Here is a 26,853-nt window from a genome sequence, read left to right on the forward strand (position 1 = left end):
GTGGAGGAGGATCGACTGTTGTGTTAAGCGACACTTCGGTCCGAACAAACTGCATATCACATGTATGAAGGTTGTATGGTGAAAATCGGAATCGTATGTCGGCCATCTTGCTTGGCAAAATTGACAAGGACCTGACAAACAGTTGCTGACATTGAGTGGTAGAACATCATTTGTCATTATCATACCATTTGAGTTTGTTTTTCATTTAAATAAATGCTGGAAGCATGGGTTGAGTTTGCTATTTGTTTTAAGGATGTTATTTTAAATTCGTGACTTTTTTTCTAACAAGTTTTCTTTTAATATTGGGAGTAATGTTTTAATTGATTTGCAGCAAAGAATTCCAGGTTTCTGGTAAGAAAATCTGATTTTATTTATTACTATTATGTTTTTGTATTGTCAATCTTTAGTCTTTAATAAAATCAAATTCAGTTGATTTCAATGAAGAAGTTTCACTTTTCAAGTATTTAATTTTTAACTTGATTATAATAAATACATATTACAAAATGTCTGGCCTCTCATTTTTAATTTAACAATTAAAAATTGATTTAAAATTTTCCTGAAAATTTCCTTGATGTAAGAGTATGTATATTTGGTTCTGAGAAACATAGTAATAAAAGATTTTTTTAATTTCCTTCAGTTCCTATTACAAGAAAAACATGGAGAGAGATATGCAATGTACATTTTATTAAGACTTTGAGCTATAGAATTTCTTCTGATCAGTTCTCTCCACAAATTTTAATAATGCTGATACTGCTGGCTTTACACTACAATACATATTTATTTAAACATTTATTTTGTCTTTTTTTCACATGAATCAATTAGTAAATTAATTTATAAGGTTTGCACTGCCTATTTTTTAAATTTTATTTCATGCTCATACCACTTCCTGTGTGCACTGAGACTAGATATAGGTATAGAGACTAAGAGACCTGAGCACCCGGAATGGATCAGAATTAATGTTTTTTTTACAACTTGTGTTTTTTTAAGAGCTTCTTTTTATTTTATGTAAACATCTGTCCTTGAATTAAGTTTTTATTAATATTTAGTTCCAAAATATGTTGTTAGTATTATAAGGGACCAACAGATATATACTATGTAAGTGATATATCGATGGCTTATTTGTAATAGGGCGTAACCCCAAGAAGTAAAATTTTCAAGAAACGCAAAAAACGTTTTATGATCAATAAGTAAAAATAATATGGCCATTTTTGTTATAAGCATATTCTTATTGGCATTTTGCTATTCACAATTATTACTAATGATGATTTTTTTATTTTATTAAATATTTTTGTGTGATACGCCATATTTGTCACTATAAAAATGCGGAATGTGGCTTATATGTTGTAACTAAAATATAACGAATATTTTGTTAAGTTTAGCTTTGGGGCCTTACATATTTAAAATTGTATTGGCTTTTTTTGTATTTATTGACTTTAGTGCTTGTTTTCATAAAAATTACAATATCACTTACTTCATTTTATACATTATTATTAATTAAAATTTGTAGATTTGACAAGCCTAAAAGATATTTTCCCCATATCCCTTTTATCCACAATTTGTTGTGTGCTCAAATATTGACTTTATAAATACAATAACATTGTAATCTTTTTATTTTGCAGGTCAAATCTATCCCAAAACCAACAAGGACAATATCCATACCCCAAATATTCTATATGTATCTTTACATTATTTACAAATAGAATATTATATTGTGTTGTTGTACACAATAGATATTCTATTGTGACATTATCATTAGTATCTAAGATAGATGTACAATGACAATTGACAATTATCATTGTACATCTATCTTCTATTTTTTTTTCTTACATTTATTGTAGAAGGTAAAATCATTTACTTTCGGTAGGTAATAATTTTTTAGAGTTATATTTGCTTGTTTAGAAAGTTGTTATGTAGATATAAAGACACATATAGATAGGATATATTATATTTGTATAGATCTAAACCTTTATGTAAAAATATGGATAAAAAGTTTATTGGTGCATTATACATATATGTAATATTTGATTTAGGATCTTCTACTCTAACCCAATCCCCAATCTTTTGTTCTCATACAGTCTCTATTTATAAAAATACATATTAAATAGAAAAAAATCTAGATATTAGAAAAAAAAATATTTATGCTTTATAACTAAAGCAAGCAAGAAAGAAGTAAATCTTTTTTCCCATCAAAAGTTCAATGTTTTGTTAAAATTGCTAAATTGTATTTCTGAGGATTTTCCAGATTACTTTGAATGCAAACCAATCATTTTATAAGGTTGAAAAACAAAATGTTCCTTTTCCATAATTATAACTTACATAATTATATAATATTGCCTTTTTAAAACATAAATAATATATTATGATACATTTTTAACTTCTCATTTGCAATTTACTTAATTTGGTACCATATTTTTGATTTCAGTTATTCAATTGACCTTTGTTTTTACAACCTTTTGAAAGGATATTTCTGTTTGCTTTCAAATATTTTAGAAATATTCCTTCAGAAATGCAAATTTCAGCGAAATTTATTTTGGTTACATTTAAATATCCCGCCACTGAATAAATTTAAATCCCCCGCTCATTTTTCGACGTTTCCGTTTCCTGTTAGTTCAAGAACACGCCCGAGGATCACTGCAGTCGCTATAAGCAAACTGGTGCCAACTACCGCGCACGAAATTGAACCCTCTCTTTTTATTAATTTCTCTATGCATCACACTATTCATTTATGCAACTTTTCACTAAAAATCAGAGTTCTTAAATTAATTTCGTCGCCGTCGCGTCGCGTCGATCGATGTAGAATCTACAATACAAATTTCAGGCAGTAAGCGGCCGGACGATCACTGCCTAAAATAGTTTGCGATGGTTACATAGATTTTGGAATAAATAGGGTTAAAAAATTAAATATTAATTAATTATTTTTGCGAGCGTTTTTGTAAAATTCAAAGAATTTGTTTCCTCTTAATACCTTATAATATCTGTATTTTTTTGAAGGACGAGCCGCCACTGGGGGTCATAAATTTAAAAAAGTAATAATATAAAAAAAAATGAAATTCACATGCTAATTACGAGTATTATATTTAGTAGGTAAATACAAATTAAATACTAAATAAACTATTCACTAAATAAAAACTGTAACCTTCTTCGGTCTTGCCCAAATTTATCAATCACTTTAATAATGAAACTTTTTTTATTTTTTAAAACTTTTTGTCTGTGTACACTTAACAAGCACAACCCAGACAATCGATCTTCTGATATTCTTAATCTTATCCATGTTTTTACACGTCGCATTGTGCTAAAAGATCTTTCGATGGTAACACTAGTTGGTGGTAAAGCTAAAAATATATTTATCGCCTTTTTAATAGAAGGAAAAAAAATTACGTCGTTCGTCAAAATATCTTGAAATTCTAGGTTATCTTCAACCGTTTCCACTTTTTTTTCCACAGTTCCACCCACGTGTCAATTTCTTCTGCTCCTTTTTAAGGAGCATTTTCGATTTCCGCGGTTTTGAGAGCATTTTTGCATCGCTCGTATTTATATAAGTATGTTATATTTTTATAAAATTTCAAAATTTCGTTTAAATTTTTGATAATATTGTTAACACTGTTTTATATTTGAATAGCCAGGAGGGGTCGACCGACCCCCCCTGTCGGCGTCCCTGAATATGGTTTATAATTTATAGTCCTTAATCTTGTTCCTTTAGGGAACTGTTTATTTCATAATTTTGGTGCAGGATGTCCGAGATTTTGATGGATAGATAATGAAACTTAGCAAGGTGAGTGTGTCACATTTTGAACGCCATTCATTTTTATCGACAGTGAATACAATGGCAACCGTTGTTGTAGGGTTTTACTTTTCCGTTTTCCTCTTTATTCTTCTTCAATTGTTGATGGCTGCAGGATTTTGATTTCCCCCCGGGAAATTGCTGTAAGCTGTGGAGCTGAAGCCAGAACTAGAGCTAGTATTAGATATTCCCAGTCCGGATAGCTAAGCTACAAATGGCATACATTCACAGCCTCAATTTTGAAGGCCAGCCGTTCATTTCTTGGAGGAATATACAGGCCAGTTTATTCCATTTATTTAAATATTACTAACCATAGATTTGTCCCATTTATTTAAATTTTATTAATATACTTTTTATTTCAATTTAACCTTACAAATATTTAATTAATGTCATCATTTAATATGTCAATTTCTTATCTATAATATTAGTTATTTTTTGTTCAGTATTTCTCAGTACCCTTTTTGGTAATTAAGTAGATATAACACGGTTAAGGCTGATATGCCTTAGGTAAAAAGGTTCATGAACTTTCCCCTGCGTAATACAAATATATATAAAAACTTTAATAATTGCAATTTATTTTTCAAGTGCTGAAATCTACCTAGTAGCGAAATCATCATTTAAATGTTACTTTTGACAAACTTATTTTATTTAATCATATCAACATTATTCATATTTTAATTCATAATAAATTATTAACATTTAACAGATTAGAAAATGAGGTGTATACATATCTTTGATGTAGATATAATTTGGTTGTATTGTTAAGATAATTTTTTTTTGCCTCTTTAAATCTACTTTATCCAGGGTCATTTAATTGTTAATTGAAACCTATCTACCAAGTGTTTTTCTTAGTTTCTTTCATTTATAAAAAAAAAAACTAAGTGGCGCCCTCTTATTTAATAGTTATAATCAAGATTATATTCTTTAATAGCCAGTCATAAGTGAACCTTCGAACAATCCCAAGCCTCCAATAATTCTGAGCTACCGTCTGCAAACTCTTGGCAAAATAGTAACACTGTAAAGTTAACGTCACAGAATATGTAGGAAAGGCATTTGGTATTGATATAACCTCTGTTTTGTGGCATGACACCAAGACTGTTCGACTTATATCTTCTTACGCTGGGACAAAAAAATTTGCCTCTACGTACGTAAATGAAGTTTTAAAGTCAGCTCGCTGGGATAGAAAAGAGAAAAGATACTACGAAATTGATTGTCCAAAAATTATCAAAGAATACAATAGACACATGGGAGGTGTGGATTTAATGGATGGACTAATAGGGAGATATCACATTTGGATGAAAACCCGCAAATGATCCAACCGCATCTTGTATCATCTTATAGACGTCGCGATCGTAAATTCTTACATATCGTCGGTCTTATCACGTAAGGACGTATCTCAGTTTTGCTCATTTTTCAGAACTGCGATTTTAAATAATTTTACGCTCTTTCATTGTGAATAATAATTTTTATACCTTGTTGATTTTTTGTATGTAGCAACTAACGCTATATAGCTTAAAGAATGTTGGAATAAAACAATGTTAAGTGATTTACAAATAGCGGAAAAAAACATTTTAAGAGTTACGCCCCTACGTGAGACCGATTTGGCGAGACGAAACTGAGATACGCCCTTGGAGTAACACAAAAAGATTGATAATAACGTTATTTATTAAGCCCACTGGAAATGAAAAACTCACATTATTCTTAGAAAATAAAATTAAAAATGGAAATTCTGCGAAAACAACTGAAATATAACAATGTAATTCTCATAAAACTGGAAAATTTTTGGTTGAAAAGACGTGAAAACTAAGGTACTACAACCTACTAATAAAAAAACTAATTATTAGTCATTAAGATGAGCCAGAGATTTAAAGAAATCCTGATGCTCTTTTTGTCTAATCACAGGAGTAACATCTGAACATAGAAAAACCAAATCCTGCTACTTTTCCTTACTAATATTGTTTGCGCCAGCATTCAGTCGTCTGAGCTCATACGTTCTAATATTACGCTGTTGGTTTCGTTTTAGTGACAAACTATCATAATTTTGTTGATTGTGGCTCATTTTAAAAAAAGATCTGGTCTGGAAAATCTTTGTTAACTTTCACTTTCATAATATCTGTCCACTTAATCTGGTTTCCTAAATCGCTCTTCCTCACGGTCAAGATCCTTACATTTTTTGAAAGCTGTTTAAAATCGAGAAAGTCTTCAGTATTCAGAGATCTCACTTTGTATGGCTGTTTCTGTCTTGTCAGTGCAAAAACTGGGTTTAACTGAGATGAAACGTAGATATTTCCTGCATGTTTTGATTGCATAACCTATAGCACTGTGCGATCTTAAAGATATTTCTTTCAAATTCTCTAAGTGAGCTACAGCATAGAGAAGCATTGCAGCCATGACAGTATTTTTATTTTGGCCTCGACATCCATCAGAGAAAAGGGCATTGTCATTGTAATACTGCAGGGTTTTATAAATTGCCGTCGATATTTCTGATGCCCCTCTTTTGCTTATGCCTTCATGCCACGTCCAGCAGAAACAGTCTTTGCTGGCAATATCATAAAACGCTAAATTGAAATTGGCCAGCCTGCTTTTATAAAATAAAGCATTTTCGTTGCAGGTGGGTAAATATATCACCTGTTGAAGATCAAAACACCCACATAGCAAAGAGCTGTTTACTTTTGCTTCTTGTTCTAAAATCTAAAAGCTATAAGTATAACGAAGAAGGCACAAATTCACAAAAAAAAAACGATTTTCCGAAGCAAATCGATTATGATTGATTGCCAGCATCTGTGAATCGCCCAGATAACGCCGTAACTCAATATACGCCTTGAAAATTTTAATTTCGCATACTTTTTAAGTCACACGTATGGGACTATCTTAAGTTAGGCCTATACGTGAGATTAAAATTTGAACTTTTTTGAGATACGACCAAAGAAATAAATAATGGAACAGCCAAAATATAAAATATTGATATATGCCCGTTTGTGAGACAAAAATATGAGGCTTCATTAATTTTTTGGCGGGCTTAACTCAATTTTCAATTTTTATGAGATACGCCCTTACGTGATAAGACAGACGATATTGTACCACCGCATTCACTCTGAAAAAGAAAAAATCGAGTTATCAGTTTTTAGGTCGATTGTGGCTGAATCGATTTGCAAAATTATGGACAAATCGGACGTAAAAGAAGCGTTTGGTCGACCATCCTCTTCGTCCCCCAGATCATCACCTGTGCCAACCAATTCGATCAAGTAGGACTGGTGCATATTCCGTGATCGATCAGGTAAAAAACAGTGTAAATGTCCAAAATGTACGTCAGAAACTCAAGCATTTTGTCTAAAATATAATTTAAGTTTATGTAACTCTCCAACCAAATCTTGTTTCTTTGATTTTCATAATAAAAAATTAAAGCATTTTTCTATATTATTTCATAACACAATATAGCGGTAATGCACCGGTCCGCCTCAAGGCGTCCCGTTTTTATCGGACAGCTAGAGGATGTAAGAGACGTCTAAATAAGTTTATATTATTAGATTTATGTTTTAAATAACAAAATTATACAAAAATAATTTCTTTAATGCAGAAATAAATTTATGCATTAGAGGGTTTACTCGATATGTCAAAGTCAAATGGAAGCTCTACAAACAATAATAAACAATAAAATATTGATATCATTTTTTTTTTTAATTTTTTTTTAGAGTTGATAAGCATTATATTTCTTAGTATTAGTTTTAATTTATTTAATATTAATGTATATGAGACGGTTAAGTCATCCAAACCAAATAAAAATGCAGAAAAGAATAGATTAGATAGAAGAAGATAGAAGAAGAGCGAATAGATTGCAAAAAATAGTGAAGAACGTAAAGGTGAGGTTGCACGGATATTTTTTTCAATTAATTTTTGATTAGTTTGTGTTTATTTCTGTGGAAAAAAAATATGAGTGAGGTTATGTTTACGCCAGTAGTGAAGAATTATTAGTTTTTGGTTTATATAACTTTTGAGCTTCACTGTCATTACATGTTAATTTAATATAATTACCCAGTCAAGTATACCTATTGGTATTTTTATTAATTATTATACAGTCCATTCTATCGATTAACCCCCAAGTAGTTTGTTAGGATCTAGATCTGATCCTAAAAATGAATGAGATCGGATTTAGACTCAAAACGTTTTGAAAACTTAGACAAATCGGTGTTTTCATGGTTTAGGTCAGTCTTCTAAACGATTGCAGTACCGATGAAAGGTGTAGCTAATATTTAGACTCTGACGGCTCTTAGACATGACGTCATTCGAGTAAACCATAATGATGGCGTAACGCTTAAGATATCGTAAGGCAACCGAGTAAGACGCGCTTACTCGCTAAAATATGGCTTTAGTATTTTGTTGTGCGTTGTCATGTAAAGGTCCAAGAAGGCAAGATTTTTTAAGTCAAATTAGTCAAGATTTTATATACATAGAAAAAAACCGTTTCTCTCTCGATTCTTGACCTACTACTTAATCGCTCCCTTTTACAGTCCAATTAACGTTTTAGCAGGAGAACCCGCATAAGTAACACGCGTTGAGGTGCAGATCCCCTTGGCATCAGCAATATATAAACCGGCTTTCTGTTGGTATTCCGTAATATTGAAATCATCATAGGCCCGGCCTGTGAAATGGAGAACAATCCACCGAGTCTTGTCCCAGGGTTATAAAAGAATGCGAAACAGGTAGTCTAACGATAACTGAACGTAATGTAAGTAGCCATGAGGCATTCAAGAAAACTGGTATAATGTGTGTGTGTGTGTGTGTGTTCGAACCTATGGCCGCCGTTGCCAAATTTCATCAGACAAAAAAAAATTGTTTCAGAGTGACTTCATGCAATTCGCTTATATTTATAGGGTTCCTTGTAATACATTAGGATTCATCGGAACTTACTCGTCGGATTTTCCGCAAGAACATAAAAGAGGATAGATAACAGTGGATTGCTTAGATAATGGAACTTAAATACTTTAGATATGCAAGTTTATAAAACTAGTGGAATATGTAATTGTTTTTTTTAAGCCGCAATTTGATTTTGTTGACCGCAATATTTTTGTTATGAAATAATTCATGATTTAAATTAAATTGCCTATGAAGTAGTCCCATCACTGTTCTCACCTTCTACCTTTTACTATTATAGTAAATATGTGTAATTTTTCCATTTGGTTTAACGCACCAGTTAGTGCTTAATAATCGATATTTCTATCACCCTAGTGTCGAGGTGAAGCATAAAGCCATTATCTTAAAAAAGTAAATCGTATTTTATTAGCTGTTAAATTGATGTTCACATCCTTCGAATGCAACAGAAAAGTGTCGTCCACATAATGTTTAACAAAAGGTATTTTATTAAAAAGTTAGTAGGAGAAGTCCTTTCTCCACAAATAAAACTTGAAACTTGAAAAGTGTTCTTGCCATCATCAGGCTAAAGTTCCTTAACACACACACATAAATTCTAAACAATAACCAAATAGTTTATACTGACTCCACTTCAGAATGGACTTTTTCCTTAATAAAAGGTATGTGTAACTTTTCTAATATAATAATAATAAACAAAATTTATTATTTTTCATGACAGATTTACAATAATATGTACGGAAAATAGTAATAGAATATGAAAAATAAAAGGCCATGTAAATGCAGCCTTCAGGCGATGCCAGAAACTATTTAGGCCCAAGTAAATACCTACTAACAAACACAACAAAATATAAGATTGACGCTTTAAAGTGAAAAAAAACTATATAAAATGTGGCACTTTCATACCGTAGAACCTCAATAGGTAGGAACCTGGATAGTTTTCCGTACTATTAACTATTTCTAAAAGAGTGTTTCGTAGTATATCAAAAAAGTTTTTAAACTGATGGTCACGATAAAACATTCATTATTTCTCTTACAGAATAAGAGCATAACAAATAGTAATTAAGTAAAAAAGCAATAATCCTGGGAAGTCCCTGTATTATTTCCACATCAATAAAGAAGAACTTCGAAAAAGTGATTACTGTCCTAAGACATTTCATGATTGGACAATATCATAAAATTAGACAGATATTGTCATTGGCATAGTTTAGATTTAAAAAAAAAATTGGTCAGAATCTTTGAAAAATTTTAAAATTTGCTTATAACTCGTAAACCAATATATAACTCGTAAAGCAATATATTACTACGTAAAGCAATATGTTACAACTCGTAAAGCAATATATTATATATTAATATTTTTGTTTTTAAACAAAACAAAAATAGGGGCAATAAAATGGACATCAGGACAAAATGCTTACAAAATTTATTTTAGGTAAGTGAAATTCTTCAAAACATTTTTTTTTTGTTACACAAAGAAATGCATCATAAAACTGACAAAATATTTTAGTTTTTTGGTTACCCCCTGGATTCTATCTATCCTATAAAAAGATGGCAGATTTTAAACATTTTATCAGCCATTCGCGTTAATTTTCGGAAATATCTCCATCAATAACCTCCAAATTACTTCTAATTTAAAAATATCTAAATCTTGTCATGGTACTAGCAATACTACTTATTTGAGCTTTTAGGTAAGACATCATAATTGAAATTCCAAAAAAAGATCTTCTTCATCGGCATAGGTTTACCTTTTTTTCTTGTAAAATCTAACATTTGTGCAATTGCAAATATTTTGGAAATCTGAATTTCCAAAATACATGTCCATGTAATCCCCGATTTTCCACTTTTGTCTCTCATAAACTGTGTCTTTGTTCTCAAGAAAAACAAAAGTACCCATTTTTTCTATGTAAGCTTCTTAGAGCTATTTATAGACTTTTGTTCGAGAATTTTCCTCCTAGTGTTGCACTTAAGGGCTCGTCATCGGAATCAGATGCAGATGATAAATTTATGTCCTCACAAACTGTGTTAGCTAGAGGTCATAAAATTCTTTTCATGTGGCTCAATTGAGGCGTCATCATCGTCATCGTTTTCCAAGCTTTTCATTATCTTCCCTTGGTCTTAAATAAGTTTTTCCGCCAAAAATATCTAAAGGAAAAATTAAACACAAATAAAAATTTGTATCCTCAACGACGCGACATCCATCAAAATGGACGTAGTTTTTTCGGTAAGAAACAAAAAAGTTAATATTTGTTATTACTCTTAAAGTGCTTTTATCCTTAGTCTAGATTAAAAACTGCAAGGAACGTGTAAAAAAAGCGACATAACTTATTATTTTATTTACTTACCGTCAATTTTTGTTTTTTAAAACGACGCCATTGTATACTCGTCTTTACGATATTGATATTTACTACTTAGTAGTAAATGAGTAAAGAAATAATTTTGTCCGATGCTATCACGTTTGTTTATTTGTCCACTACGATGGATCGTGGGAGTTAGCGCTGCAAATTTAATTGTTGGCGACAAAAAAATTAAAACATGCATGTCCATTTAAATGGACGCCAGGACTCAGGAGGTTATAACACATTCTGCTCTAATTCTTTCTTGTAATACGTTAACATTTCTCGGCTTTGTCGCATGAAATTTACTTTTTAAATGCCCCCAGACAAAGTGTGGTCTAGGGATGTAAGATCAGGGCTTCTTGCTGGCCATTCAATTTCACCTCTTTTGTCAATCCAGCGATTTGGAAAAGTCGTATCTAAGAATTATTTTCTTACATTAACCCCAGAATGAGGAGGGGTGTCATCATGTTAAAACCATATTTGATTGGATTTTTGATGCTTTGATGTGGCACTCTGTATTTTTATTCTCGACACGTGTTTCGCTAACGATGTTAGCATCTTCGAGTGAAAGTTAAATTTTTACAGTTTTCAAAACTATCTCGTAATTTGAAACCATATTTAACAAAAATTAGCATTACTATGTCTTCTTACTTCTGGTACTATGATTTTCTAGGAAATCCAAATATCGGGTGAGATTAAATTAATATTTAAAAAACTTTAATTTTTGGTATTTTTATTGATAAAGTACTTTTTTTTAAACTATCCTATCTTTAAAGCTAGTGAAATAAGATATATTTATGTTGGTATACCTACATGAAATTGTATTAAAATTTTGCCTACAACCGGAAAATGCATAAAAAATATATTATTCCGTTAATAAAAAAGTAAATTTGGTCCCTACTACTGTTGTTGCGATGCCTTCTGTATAGGCAAAGTTACTTTCTTAATGTAGATCTGAAAGAAATCTTTTTTTTTTATTCGGGACACTTTTTGATAAAATGACCTGTTCACACAGTATTAAGGAGTCCATCGGGACTTTTTTATCATATATGGTATACGTACATAAACTAAGGGTGCTATACGATAATTTAAATCGAAATATCGATCGAATATCTCCCATATCCATCAAACTGGGGAGTATTTTGCCCGGAGCCCAGGCCAGGAAAATAGATTTAAGGGAAACGAGTTTCCGGGTGCCGTCAGTGGCAGCCCCGCGGGGGGTTAAGTGATGTAATTTCGCCGCAAATTTCCAAGTCGAGCGTCGCTTATTTAATTAGTTCGGCGTCCGGAGAAGATATTTTCGAATTAGTCGTATTTTAATGAAAATGTCTGCTTGGAAGAGCTTTTTAATTTTATGCAATGGGGATGTTATTCGCCTATACCGAGAGATGGCGCTTGTTTTAAATTAACTGTTTTTTACACTTGTCAGCTCCAGATGACACTGATAGATACAGGGAATTTAGGTAAACAGGGTGAGCTTGTAAAACCTTTTAACTGGGGTTAGGTCTTCTTATAGGCTATCGAAATATGTCAATATGGCCTTAGTCAAATGTTAAGGGTTTACGAGTTATAAGCAAATTTTAAAATTTTTCAAAGATTCTGACCAATTTTTTTTTTAAATCTAAACTATGCCAATGACAATATCTGTCTAATTTTTTTTGTTTTGTTTAAAAACAAAAAAATAAAAAAAATAAAAAATGAAGACTTGTCTTTTGTTCCAAAACCAACCTAATCTGTATTTTTTTTTTGAATAAGCTCGGGTCCCAGGAGGATAAAACGTATAGCAAATGCTTTTTACTAAAATTTGACCATGTTTAAATACTATTGTTTTGTATTGTTCCTTTTTTTTTTCGTTTTTCTCAAATTTATAAAAAGTGGACATGTCCTTTTTTGAATAAACACTCCTCAATTATTGGCAAAGCAAAAAATCCACGTTCGTTTCGAAATTTTAACTGTCCCGTCCATTACAGAAACTCCAAAACTGCTTGGATGACGGCAGCAATTTTCAAAGAATGGTTTCACCGAATGTTTATTTCTGAGGTTAGTTTTGTCATAGGAAGACGTTTTAAATTTTACCATCTCTATCTCGAGAATTAGAAAAAATGGTTTCAGTCCTTTTGGACTACGATTTTTACAAATTTACGCCCTTTTTTTATTCCTTTTAAGAATTTAAACTGCACATTATTCTAGCATTTGTTCTTGTCTTAGGTTACGGAATTCCTACAGAGCCAAAACCTTCCAGTTAAAGCCATGCTTTTGTTGGACAACGCAGCAAGCCATCCACCTGCAGAACAGCTAAAAAGTGATGATGGTTCCATTCTCACTGTTAATATGCCACCTAACGTGACTCCGCTAATCCAGCCAATGGGCCAAAACGCTATTCGTCTGACAAAACTATTTTATCGAAAAAATTTGTTCAAAATCACAAATAATTGGAACTAACCAGGATATCGGAGATGCTCTAAAACATATTTCGTTAAAGGACGCTTTGGCGTGGAGAAATTTAAGGCCTGAAATTATAGAAAAATGCTGGCATAATTTACTTTCACCATTAGCCGACGAAGTTGACGATGAGGAAGATAACATGCCCTTAAGTGTTTTACGGAGCCGAATAAGAAATGAAGACATTGACACAGTGAGATCAGAAATCATTACTTTATTGCAGACTTTTAATCCAGAAGTTCATATTCAACCTATTGATGTATGATAACTTACCTGACACAAAAGAAACTAATAACCAAAGTAAAGTGATGGAAACGATCAAGATGATGGAGTACAAGAAGAAATGGTAGTAAATAAGGAACGAGTGACAACAAATTCGGCAATAAAGTCGATTAACAACATCCTTCAATGGGTCGAAGAAAATGAAGATAAAGTGTAATATTCTAGTATACTCGTTTTACAAAACTTAAGGAATACGATGGTGCAAACAGGACTAAAAACAAAAATTACTTCATTTTTTGAAAAAATAGATTAGATTGCCGTTTTTTTATTTTATTTTAATTACATATGTAATATTTTTTCTGTTTCGCATTAATAAAGTTAGTTTTCTAAATAAGTACATTAAAAAAAAAAATTGATAGAGTGAACAAATCGATATAGTGAACTGGATGTGCATTAATTAGTTCACTATATCGCGAATCTACTGTACTACTATTTTGCAAAATTTAAAATGATAGATATTATATTGATATGAACAAAAAGTTTCCTATTAAAAGGAGTGAAAACCTATTTTTAAACCACCCCTCGGGAAAGAGCGACTAAGAAAAAAATCAGAAAAAGAAACACGGAGACAAAGAGGCAAGTCGCCGTGGTAACCACGATAATCGTTCTCCGTTCAAGGATTCATTTCCCGAGCTACTATAAAATATCCTTTTCTTTTATATTTTGTATATAACATCATTTTTATTCAAAAAAAAAAAAATTGTACTTACCGCTCGTATTCAACTCGGGTGCGACCAACTCGTTCAAGTCGGGCTCCTCCCCGTACCAAAAGATCCACAGCTCCTTGGCGCTGGCCAAACTTAAGGGGGGCGGCTGCGCGGGCGGCGGAGGCGGCTCGAAAGCGTCCGCGGGCGGCCGAGACGCCCCCGACACCCGTCGCCACACGCACAAGATGTCGGCGGCGAGGCAGCGCGCGTAACTGCGCAGCACCGGGTCGTCCAAGGGTTCGCCGGGCGGCACGGCGTGATGGTGATGCCCCCCCGGACCGTGACTGCCGCCCCCCGGTTCGGACCACGTCAGTTTACGCCATTTTATGCCGGAGAGCTCGGTCTGAAATAAAATGTTCAAATTCAGATTCAACGAGTAGCTTTACTGTCCCAAACGGAGTTATTGACGAAGCCTTATTAAATTTAAGTCATATAGTAAAACTTAGTACTAATAGATATCAGACAGCAAACAGAGTAACAATATTATTTTTCAAATCACACATACATTTTTGGTAATCAGAACAACACATCATTAAAAAAACTCGATTAATATACAATATATATGCCTTAGTAACTTCTTTAAATCTAATATAAGAGTCAAGTTTTCTTATACAAAAAGGCAGTTTTGTCAAATGGTGGTTCACTTATCAACTCCTGACTGGTTGTTTTGTCCGACCTAAAAGAATTTTGAAAATAGACCCGTTTTTGAAGAAGAGTCCTTTCAATTTAAATAGTCTGACTTGCAGTTAATTAAACTTTATGATTTTGTATAACGCAGCCCTCCTTAAACATCATCGCAAACATTTTTTTTTCAATTTTAAACTACATTACCTTGTATATCATATATACAGTACAATACTCAAGATTAATTTGAGAATTCTAAATTACAATTTAATCAAAATCGACCTAGTGAGCCCTTCACCCAAACATAGAATGCTACTGATATCTAACCACATACTTAAAAAGAATCACAAAGATATTTTTAATATAACTCAACCACAATTGCAAACAAAAAATATTTATTTCTTATGATCTCACTAATTATATATCATTAATATTAGGGTTTTGCAAAAGTACAAGTTTAATAAAGTTAAGCAAGTTTAATCCTATAGCATAAGTGCAATTTTGATTATTAACTTATTTGATTTTTGAAGTATAAAATTTGTTGGGAAATATTTTAATAAAAAATCTTTATATACTTTTTGTTTTATTATAGACTAAATTATTTTTTAATGCCTAAAGATGTATAAAATAATGTTCAATTAAATGTCTGCGTTGGTCAAAAGCATTACGGTTTTCTGGGTTTCTTCTTTCAATGACATCAGGAATATTTCCAAGCTTAATTAAATAATTAAGCTCTTCTGCATTTATATTTTCTGCTAAAGGTGGTTCATCTTCATTGTTTTCTTTTGCAACATTATGAAATATCCCAGTGGCCACTATTATGTCACTGGCAAATTCTGGCTTGTATCGCAATCCATAAGCCAAAATAAGAAACCTCTTTTTCCAAACACCAAACAATCTTTCTATAGTATTGCGTGTCCTAATATGAGCCTCATTGTATAACTCCTCTGCATGGTTTGAGGAATTTAACAAGGGTACTAACAGGTAATTGCGGTTAGCATATCCACTATCACCTAAAATTATCAACCAATATATAAGTATGTATTACAACAATTCAAGTCGTACGAGTACTAGAAATGAAATTATAAAGTAATATTAACCAGTAATTTTAAATTTATATAATGGAAACATGTTTTATAACTGTTATACCTGCCTAGTAAAACAGAATCTTGGAATTCTTGTCCCTCAAATCTTGCACGTATCCTGCTATTATTGAAAACAGTTAAATCATGTGCAGAACCAGGCCATCTTGCCACAATATCTTGAATTTTTAGCTGTGAATCCCCAACAACCTGGGTGTTAATAGAAAAATATCCCTTTCTATTCCTAAATACCTCGGCATCATCTCCTTTTAAAATCATGATTTATTATCATTTCGAGACTATAAAGGTATTAAAATGGATGAAGTTTAAAAATAAAAGGCACTCCTTACCAGGCGACTGAATTCTAATGTAAGTACCATCGACACAACCAATCACCTTAGGAAACCTGGAAATATTGTAATAGTCTGTTGAAATTCTTAACTTTTCATGCTCATTTTGTGGCATTCTCATGTGATGTGGCCTTGTGAGGCAAATTGCTCTTGTAACCCTCCTGAAAGTCCTTGAAACTGTTGTTTGATGATATCCAATAAAATCTGATATTGCCGTTTGATGGTTGCCACAAGAATACAATCGTAATGTTGTTTGCAACTGATTTATTGGTGTTAAACTATTGTTGCTACAAGAGAAACAAATTATAGGCATAAGAACACTTTGAAGCATTTCTGGGACAATTTTTTTTATCTAAACAACTTACAGGTCATTGTTGTACTCAATCTGATCTTCAATTTCACTTAAAAAGTTTAAAACAGTCTGTTTAGTTAAGCGAAATCGACGAAAAAATTAAAAATTGTCCATGCTGTCGACATATTCACTTCTTTCATAGTTTCGTCGGAGAAAACCGAAATTGATAATATCCAGCATTTCTTGGTCATCATCCACAAACAGTTCATCTTCTAAATCCATTTTATAAAAGTGATATGGGTAGACAGTAAACTAAAAGGACATGCGGCATGCCACCAATTTTATTAACAATATTTTCAATTCAAGCAAACTGAGAACAAACCAGGAAACCACAACAAAACATAAGTTAGGTTAGAAAACCAGTTAATCGCGGGACTAAACCTTCCTCTTCCATGGATCTTGTAATCGAAAGCTTAAACGATTCTTTTCATACGGTGCATCACAAATTTTTGAACTAAGCGAGCTTAAACCCATAATCCAGATTAAGTATATACGGTGCATACGGGCGTTAGTGGCGGTACCCTCACTATTCTGCGAAGCCGCACGGCATTACGAGGGAAGGTTAAAAATAGGGAGACAGTTATGCCGCACCCTGTATTATCATTAATCGCTTCAGTCATTTTTTCACAAAACTCAACTCGCCTTTCGAAATCGTCTTCGGTTAACTCTTGCAATATTTTCATTTTGAATGGATGAAATTTATGAAGTTTGGTAACTGTGTGAACAGAGCCTAATGAAATACCAGTGGCCAGCAACAATTTTGCATAATGAAGTATTAGGATTTATTCCAAAATGACCCAAAACTTCAACTTGAGCGGCTTCATCCAAAATTCGTCGATGATCACGTTTTTTATTTGCAACAGATCCAGTTTCAGTAAACTTAGTAACAAACAAGGTCCAAAACATACCTATGCGAAGTTATCTTCTCCGGACGGCAAAAGAAATTCTTTATTTTCCTTAGCAACTATAAATAACTAAGCAGGTATAACAATAAGATTGGATTTAAGCCACCAATTTTAAGAGTTAGGGCAAAGTCTGACGTATTTAGTGTATTGAGCAAGTATGAACTAATGCCTTCTAATGAATTCAGCGCCTAATATAACACCGTGGCGGATATTCTATAAGTACAGATTCTACAGTATTTGAGCCTACCAATTTGACTGTGCACCAGAACACCAATTACGAAGCTGATTATTTAAATCCTACTTTTCTAAATTTACCTTAACGTTAAAAACACTGTTTGTCGTCGGGAGTGATACAAGGTCGGTGTACTTTTTGATGCTATATCTTTCTCTATTAAAGTTAAAACAAAATAAAACTGTTCTTTATTTAGTCTGCAGAACTTCCTGAACCTGTCGTCATCACATTTCACATAATTAACATCTTAAAATATACCTCTTTCCTTTTTTTTAAACAAGAAATGCATGGGTCCTCTTTGGCGCTTATACATGTAGTAGTATAAAATCAAATCATCTTCTTCCTCTAATAGATATAACAGAGCAATTTTATCGCACATTTTCGCCAATTTGAAATTAATAAAATGAAATCAACCACCAGGGTAGTCAACGCCCGCTCCACGACTGACGCCAGACTCAGTGTTGCCAGGTCAAAAAAATAAAATTCACCAGAAAAAAAATTAAAAAATCACCAGATTTAAAAAAAAATCACCAAAAATTTTAAAAATTAATTTTTAAAGCTGTATTACTAGATTTAAACAAAGAAAGTGCATGCTCAAATGTCTGTGTACAACTTAGTAATTAAATTGTTTGAGAAAACAACATTTTTAACAAAACAAATTTTTATTTTCCAATGTGATGAATATTTCTGAAAAGTATTGTACTCTCAATATTGCTGCATTTAAGGACAATCATCTCGTATGTGCTGGATGTAAAAGTTTATGGGGCTTTATGTTTAGAAAGGTTTGAAATTCTTTAAATTCTGACTGTCTTAAAACTATGCTGAAAATAAGAGTAAGTATTTCTAACAAACTTTTCTACTGAATTGGTTAACTTCTCACACGCATAAGAAGCATATAGACCATAGTGCTAATGAATGGCAAATACATTTCATAATGAATAAATGGGGAATGTCTTTCGATAAATGAGTTTTCAGAGAATTTTTTCGCCCCATCATGGTATTAGCACCGTGTTTTATTTTTCACCATTTTTTTATAGACAGTTAAATTTTTATTTCTTCCAGGAAGTTAGAATCAGAAAAACATCTTTCAACTACCTGAAGGAAATATTCAAAAAGTATTAATACTACTATAATAAATATCAAGACTATTAAAAAAAACATAATTTTCCAGAGAGTTGGCATAACTTAAATAAATACGATACACACATTTTTTATTTAGTCTTTTTATCGATATTTGATTTTATTTAGTGATGTTTTATTTTGTCCAGGCAGTTGGAATTAAAAAAAACTACTTCTAGCTGCCTAGAATTTTTTTTTTAATTTATAAATCGACTATTTTTGTTGAAGATTTCCAATTTTTCGAGTTATCAGTAATTTTATTGAATAGAAGCATGTATTTTGAAACTTTAAAGATATTTCGTAATTATTAAAAAAATATATAATAGTATTATATGGACCTTCGGCACTTGCATCGGTCTGTAATAGAGTACTTTTCTGAGTCCAATGCTTAAAATCATTATGTTGCTCCCAAGTTGAATTATATTTGTGAGCATAGCATTTTTTTTTCTGTGGAGTGTCTTCTGCATCATTGGTGTCTGATAAATTAGAATCAGATGAGTCCAAAGCGGAAGTAGATGGAACCGGCAGAGGAACTAGTGCCAGGCTTTATTATGTTTGAATCTATTTGCTTTTCGACAGATTTAAAAAACCATTTCATGATATTAAATATTTTAATAAAATTGGTAAATCTGTTATCTATCATATTCATTACTTTCCTTTTATTTTACAAATTTTAAAAGCACAATCGAAGTATATATATGTAATTTTAATAGGATAAAAATGAAATGACGGAAACCAAAACATGCGTACGAAAAATTTTCTGGTATATAAATCGCGCGTAAATCTCAGATCCCACAATACGCGAAGCCGCAAAATGTGGTATAAGTTCGGGAATGTAGTCATTATTGGAGATCTGGTAACTGAAAAATTGTTGAAAATATTCAAAGTTGATGACATTTTTAAAGTCACCAGAATTTGCCATTTTACAAAAAGTTTTTCACCAATCACCAGGTTCATCATAAAATCACCAGATCTGGTGAAATTTCACCAGACCTGGCAAGAGTGCCAGACTGATCAATCGCATTTTGTCAACTGATGTTAAAACTGTCGCTTGTCGCTGTCTCTTGTCGCGGTCGCAAACATCGAACGTCTTCTATGTGTTTTACCTTTACAATTTTATGTATGTTTCTTTTTTCCATGTAGTTTTCTAGTTTAGTTACTGAACTATTTATATTTTTATGCCATTACTTGTAATTACTAGTTCACTGATGTTTGTAATGTGTGCCAAATAAATAACTATTACAAATAGATAATAAGATCATTTGCCTTACTGTATTATTTACAGACCACAAGTCTTAAAGTTTCCCTAAAGTTTCCCTCATTTGTTTAAGATTATTATGGAACCATGAAAGTTTGTTTCTGAGTTTTTTGTAATTTTTTCCTGGAAATGCTTGTAGAAAAGCAAAGAAATAGAAATATTGAAGTTCTCATCCGGGGTAATAATATGTTTTTAAGAAACATTTTCCACAATTTAAAAAAATTCAACATTCATTCCTAATAATAAGTCTATTTTCATAAATATTCGCTTTGACTAATTATATTGATCCTGATGATCTGAAACATGTAACTTTAGTAAAACTCTCTGTCAAATGAATGTCATTTGGAGTGGTGACTCGATATTTAATCAGAGTAATGACTTGGGTTTTAAAGGGCGGAAATATGAAAAAAGTCAACATTTGTATTCCCTCTATTTCCTACCCTAATCTAAATTTAAATGAGCAATTCATCAGAGGTCTTTTGCCTGGGCTAAGAATAGAACGGGCAGACATACGGACAGCTGAAGAATGCACCTGGGATAGAGATGTACACGCGTCTCGTTTATCGAGGCTATTGACGATAATTACAGTGACTTATCGCGCCTTATCTCATGGGCGGCAACATCTATTTGGTCCGATTTTTTGAAATTACTCGCGTTACTTTAATATGCAATAACAGAACATTCTTTTATTCTAGCGGCTGACCTACTATAACGAAATTTCTGTATTGTCCTAGATTCGCGAGCAATTTGACTCCCATAACGTGGTAAACAAACGATACCGACAAACATTGCGGTGTTTGCTTTACATTATTAATATTAAGAAGAGAGTAAAATGTTTGATCTGAACGGGCACCATTTTTGGGTTAGAATTTTGTTCTGACGCCCGTCAATCAGGGTTGCCAGATCCGCCTAAAGAAAAAACGAGACCGCGAAATTCAATTTAGTTTGTGTAAATGTAGAAAAAGGCATAGATTTTTAAGAATACCAATTAATCTTCTTTTGTTTTTAACATTTCCTTAGAAATGTTCTTATCCCTAAAAGCTGTTGTTTCATCAATAATCATGCATAAAAAAATCTGAAACTTTGCTGAATTTATACAAAGAATCATTGTTTGTCAGTCAGAATCACTTTAAAGTGATCTTTCATTTTATTTCAGGAATTTGGTTAGTTTTTTTTTCCTTGATTTTGAACATTTTTAACCATTTTTCAAGTCTTCCAGCTTTGAATTGAAAATTAATTTCAAACGATTCCAGGCATTTGACGTATTTTTTTTCTTCTTTGCAGACTTTCGATGAAATGCTTGGAATAAAATTAAAAATTACTTTCAATAGTTTGAATAGAAATAGAAATAATTTATAGTTCCATGAAAAACCCTAAAAACCTGGAATTAAATGAAAAATTACTCCAAAAACTAGAAAGAGTATTATCAGCTGATGCCTTTGTATTTAATTTTGAGTAAAATATGAAATTTTATTCCAAGTATTTAGTGTGATTTTTTATGTGTTGCAAATGTTTAGGATAATTTTTTATTTATAGAACTCTTTACGTCTTCCAGACTTTAAGGCTTATTATTATTATATATTTTTAAATAATTTTTTTGATGTCTTCACATTAAAAAATCTATTCAAGTGCCTGGGCAAATTTTATTTTATTTTTTTGCTATCCAAATTGCCTTGCTATAGTATGTGGATCATCAAACTCTAGAAAAATGTTTCCTCATAATAATATATTTGGACAGAGTTGGATCGCCCTAAAAGTTGTTGGGAATGAAATTTCATCATTTCTAGACTACGATGTTATAATTATAGGAAATAGCCTGAGATACCTTTAATTTTTCTTTTTTGGCGTGAAATAGTTTTTTAAAACAAGGACTGGATGGCCAAAGCAGCCGTGCAATAATATAAGACCAAGGAGATACAAGAAAAAAACTAAATAAAGGACCAATTTTAAAATACCTTCTCACAAACCTTAATTCTGGAAACGGTGACTATTATAATAACTTCCCAGGAACAGCAAACTTTGATAATTCACTTATGTGCTATCCTAATAAAAGAAACCAAGTTAAAAAGCAAAAACAAAGTTGATTCTATATTCTTTTGGAATGTCTATGAACAATGGTACAACAAATCGAGAATAACAATAGAGACGTATACAGATCCTGTGGTAGAAACTATCGACGTAAGGCTTATTTGGTTAGAAACAAGTTCGAATAAACCGAAAAATCAATCATCGTTATTCCCTGATAGCCGTGATGAAGCCACAATATTAAGGACATTAGCTACCTATAAAGGAATCAAATAAGTACCTCGTAACTAAAATTTCCTAAAGTTGTAAAAGATCCTGGTAGTGAATACTAATAGTAGTACGGAAAGGGCTATACGTCGAGTAGATATCATAATATCTACTCGATGTGACGATAATGAGAATATCAATCTTAGTTTAACTTACTGGGCTCTTATTTCACTATTTCGTGTATAAAAAAACTTGCTTGTATACATTGATCTTTAAAATTAAACAGCGTTAATTGTAGATAGAGAGCTGAGGAATAGTACGGAATTATTAACATATTTCCAAATCTAATATTAACAGATAGTTTCAGACTGTGCTCTAAAAAAGCTGACAGAATAATTGAGGAATCATTTAGCTACGACTACGAGTTAAAACTTTTATCAAGAAAAATTGTTTTATCATTAATGAATAAATCGTAGATTTACCTATACTCTAAGATGCGAGTTATCCTTAGAATAGCTACGACTTTTCTTTTTTTATTTAGAATTTCTTAGATTTGATAGATTGTAAATAACTTCAGAATTGCAGGTTGCTGTCCAAAATATCTCCAAGATTATTCATATTTTAAACTATTTTGGAAAATAGAAATCCTATATAATTTTTTGGATAACAGAACTGTAAATTTTATTTTATTTCATATTTTACATATTTTTATTATAACAGACATTATATAAATTAGAATTAATCTAAAAATGTTTAAAAGTATTTTGTTAACACTGAACTACCCTAATTTTAAACAGATTAGAAAAGGTTGTCAACATTTTTGTGCTATTTTCTCATACATCTAAAGGCATTCCCATTAGATTAATGATATCCTCATTTTATTTACACATAGATTCAATGAATTATCCTTATTTAATATGTACTTGAATCAGTTTCCTAAAGAAAAATTAAACAGATTTTCAAAATTAATTAAACATTCTATAGCAGAGTATGATCTAAAGAAACAATATATTCATCTACAAAACAAAATAAACTCTTTTAAAATGAAAACAACTTTTCAGTATAAACATATATCACTTACATAGTATATATTTGTTGGTCTCTTATAATACTAACAACATATCTTCGAACTATAAAATTAATAAAAACTTAATTCAAGGACAGATGTTTACATAAAATATGTAAGTTGTAAGAAAAACATTAATTCTGATTCATTATACGGGGGCTCAGGTTCCTTAGTCTCTATACCTATGTCTCGGTGAACACACAGGAAGTGGTATGATAGGAGCATGAAATAAAATAAAAAAAGAGGCAGTGCAAACCTATAAATCAATTTACTAAATGATTCATGTGATTAATAAATATGTATTGTAGTGTAAAGCCAGCAGTATCAGCATTATTAAAATTTAAGGAGAGAACTGATCAGAAGAAATTCTATAGCTCAAAGTCTTAATAAAATTTACATTGCATATCGCTCTCCATGTTTTTCTGGTAATGGGAACTGAAGGAACTTTAAAAAATATTTTATTACTATGTTTCTCAGAACCACTTAAAATATAGATATTCTTACCTCAAGGAAATTTTCAGGAAAATTTGAATCAATTTTTAATTGTGGAATAGACAATGAGAGACCATACATTTTGTAATATGTATTTATAATAATCAAGTTAAAAATTAAATACTTGAAATGGAAAGTGAAACTTCTTCATTGAAATCAACTGAATTCGATTTTATTAAAGACTAACAATACAAAAACACAATAGCAATAAATAAAATCAGATTTATCTTACCAGAAACCTGGAATTGCTTGCTGCAAATCAATTAAAACATTACTCCCAATATTGAAAGAGAACGTTTTAGAAAAAAAGTAATGAATTTAAAATAACATCCTTAAAACAAATAGCAAACTCAAGCCACGCTTGCATTCATTGAAATGAAAAACAAACTTAAATGACAAATGATGTTCTATCAGTCAATGTCAACAACTGTCTGTCAGCTCCCTGTCAATTTTGCCAAGCAAGATGGCCGACAAACGATTCCGATTTTCACCATACAAGCTTCATACACGTGATTTCCACTAGGTTACCAACTCGCGTATATATACCTGTTATTGGAGACACCGATTTCCCGCGTTCATTTTACAAGTTGTGCGTTAAGCTTTTGATAGATAGAGCACAATGTTCCACCTCCTAATATCAGGAACATAATAACTCGATTTGATTTAGTCAAAATTGGTGACAAAACAAAAGTAAAAACACAAAGTCACGGTCTCATCAAATCCATATAATTTTTTAAAAGCTACGCGTGTTTCGCTCCTATCGGAGCATCATCAGGCCTAAAAAATACATTAAGATATTTTTCACAAAAAGAACGCTTATAAAACTCATTACCTAGACCTACACAGATCACATTACAACTAACAACATAAGAAAAGCTATAGGTTAAGTTAACAATTCCCACCATAGATAAAAATATATGCTTAAAAAAAATAAAAAAGTAAAAATTTAAAATGTCACCAGTGGGGAACGATCCAGCAACCTTTAAATTCACAGGCGCGCGTCTAACCCATAGGCCACCAACTAACATGATCAAAAATGAGAAACAAACCGAACTATACTAATATGTGTGAATATAAGGAAACAATCTTAACAATAAAAACTAAAAATATCTAAAATCGAAAAAGACTTTTTAAGAGAGGTTGTTATAAATGAGGTGAGGTTCAAACGTGAAAATATCGTTCACACACACAAGGACAGGGCTCTTCTTAGCTTTAGTTATTTCCATTTTTTCTAACAAGTCCAGTTTTTTGCCTTTTGAGCACTCATGCAAAATATCTGCTCCCTGAGTTAAAGAAAAACCATGTGAGGAGGCCAATAAATGATTTGCAAACGCCGATTTAGTTTCGATCATGTCAGTATCCCTATACCTGTCCACCAAACTTGTCTGTTCCTTTATTCTGGTGGAAATTTTTCTCCCCGATTGCCCTATGTAAATGGCATTACAGTCATTACATCTTAATGAATATACCCCTGATTTTGAAAAGAAATCTGTCTTATCTCCTGTGAATCTAAAGGTTGCTGGATCGTTCCCCACTGGTGACATTTTACATTTTTACTTTTTTAGTTTTTTTTAAGCATACATTTTTATCTATGGTAGGAATTGTTAACTTAACTTAGCTTTTCTTTTGTTGTTAGTTGTAATGTGATCTGTGTAGGTCTAGGTAATGAGTTTTATAAGCGTTCTTTTTGTGAAAAATAACTTAATGTATTTTTTAGGCCTGATGATGCTCCGATTGGAGCGAAACACGTGTAGCTTTTAAAAAATTATATGGATTTGATGAGACCGTGACTTTGTGTTTTTACCTTTGTTTGTTTTCGTTTGGTCTCTTAGAGAAAAAATGGATGATACGTTTCTACAAAATTGATGATACGAGGTATTGCGCCTAGGCCATCGATATCACAAAGTAAAAGGATAAATCGGTAGAAATGGCAACCCTGGTGAGTGCCAAAAGACCACCATGATAACCGTCCATTAAGCGCGGGAGCGCCCCCCTTTCCTCCCACTACGTTCCGATAATCTTGAGCTGCGGGATCGACTCGGCCAACTTAATAACGAGTGAGATCAGCTGATGATGGGTAAAAGCGGCAACCGCGATTAGCCCCATAAACCGGTTATTAGACCCGCTCGTCGCCATGGCAACCCGGAGGACGAGGCAGACGCCGACCTGTTGGTGGTGGACGAAGGGCTCCAAAGGCCCCCCCGTTGCCACGTGTTTAAGTACTTATTATATACAAATATCGTTTAAATCGAGGTTCGTTGCCAAGCGGCAACGTCGCGTCAGTTGAAGTTCGGGTCATCGCACGTGCTACGGGCGCCGGGCGGGTTTTAACGGTCTTTATTTTGATTGGGTACATTCTGTTTAAAGTTGTTGTATATCCAGTACAAATCAATGAACTAATCAAAAATATAAATGCTTTAGAAAATAATAGCTCCCCAGGAATTGACAAAATAGCAAGTATTGACGAAAACAAAAAGTCACGGTCTCACAACATGTAATCTACACGTGTTTCGCTCTAGTTAGAGCATCATCAGGCCTTTAGAAGCCATCCACACACTTCACAGTACAGGGTGTCCCACAATCGAGGGTGACTATTGGAATCTCGGAAACCGTAAGTGTTACAGGGTCGGTGGTTAAATGGAGGCAAAGTTGCGCAATTTGGAGCTTAATAAAATCGTTCTAAAAGCGGCACTAAATTAGTAACTAATTGCCCCACAACTTTCCGCA

At 32.2% G+C, this 26,853-nt stretch overlaps 1 protein-coding gene across 3 annotated transcripts in view; it reads right to left on the minus strand.

Moving 5' to 3' along the window:
- The window catches only part of LOC126744317 (mediator of RNA polymerase II transcription subunit 13), a 203,763-nt gene that overhangs the window by 133,643 nt on the left and 43,267 nt on the right, over positions 1-26,853 (minus strand). For all 3 annotated transcript variants that reach the window (XM_050451876.1, XM_050451798.1, XM_050451732.1), the window contains exon 2: positions 14,418-14,757. In XM_050451876.1, coding sequence (XP_050307833.1) covers positions 14,418-14,757 — 340 coding nt within the window. The remainder of the gene's footprint in view (positions 1-14,417; positions 14,758-26,853) is intronic.

This window comes from Anthonomus grandis, chromosome 1 (genome assembly GCF_022605725.1).
Source record: "Anthonomus grandis grandis chromosome 1, icAntGran1.3, whole genome shotgun sequence".
In the NCBI taxonomy this organism is placed as follows: domain Eukaryota; kingdom Metazoa; phylum Arthropoda; class Insecta; order Coleoptera; family Curculionidae; genus Anthonomus; species Anthonomus grandis.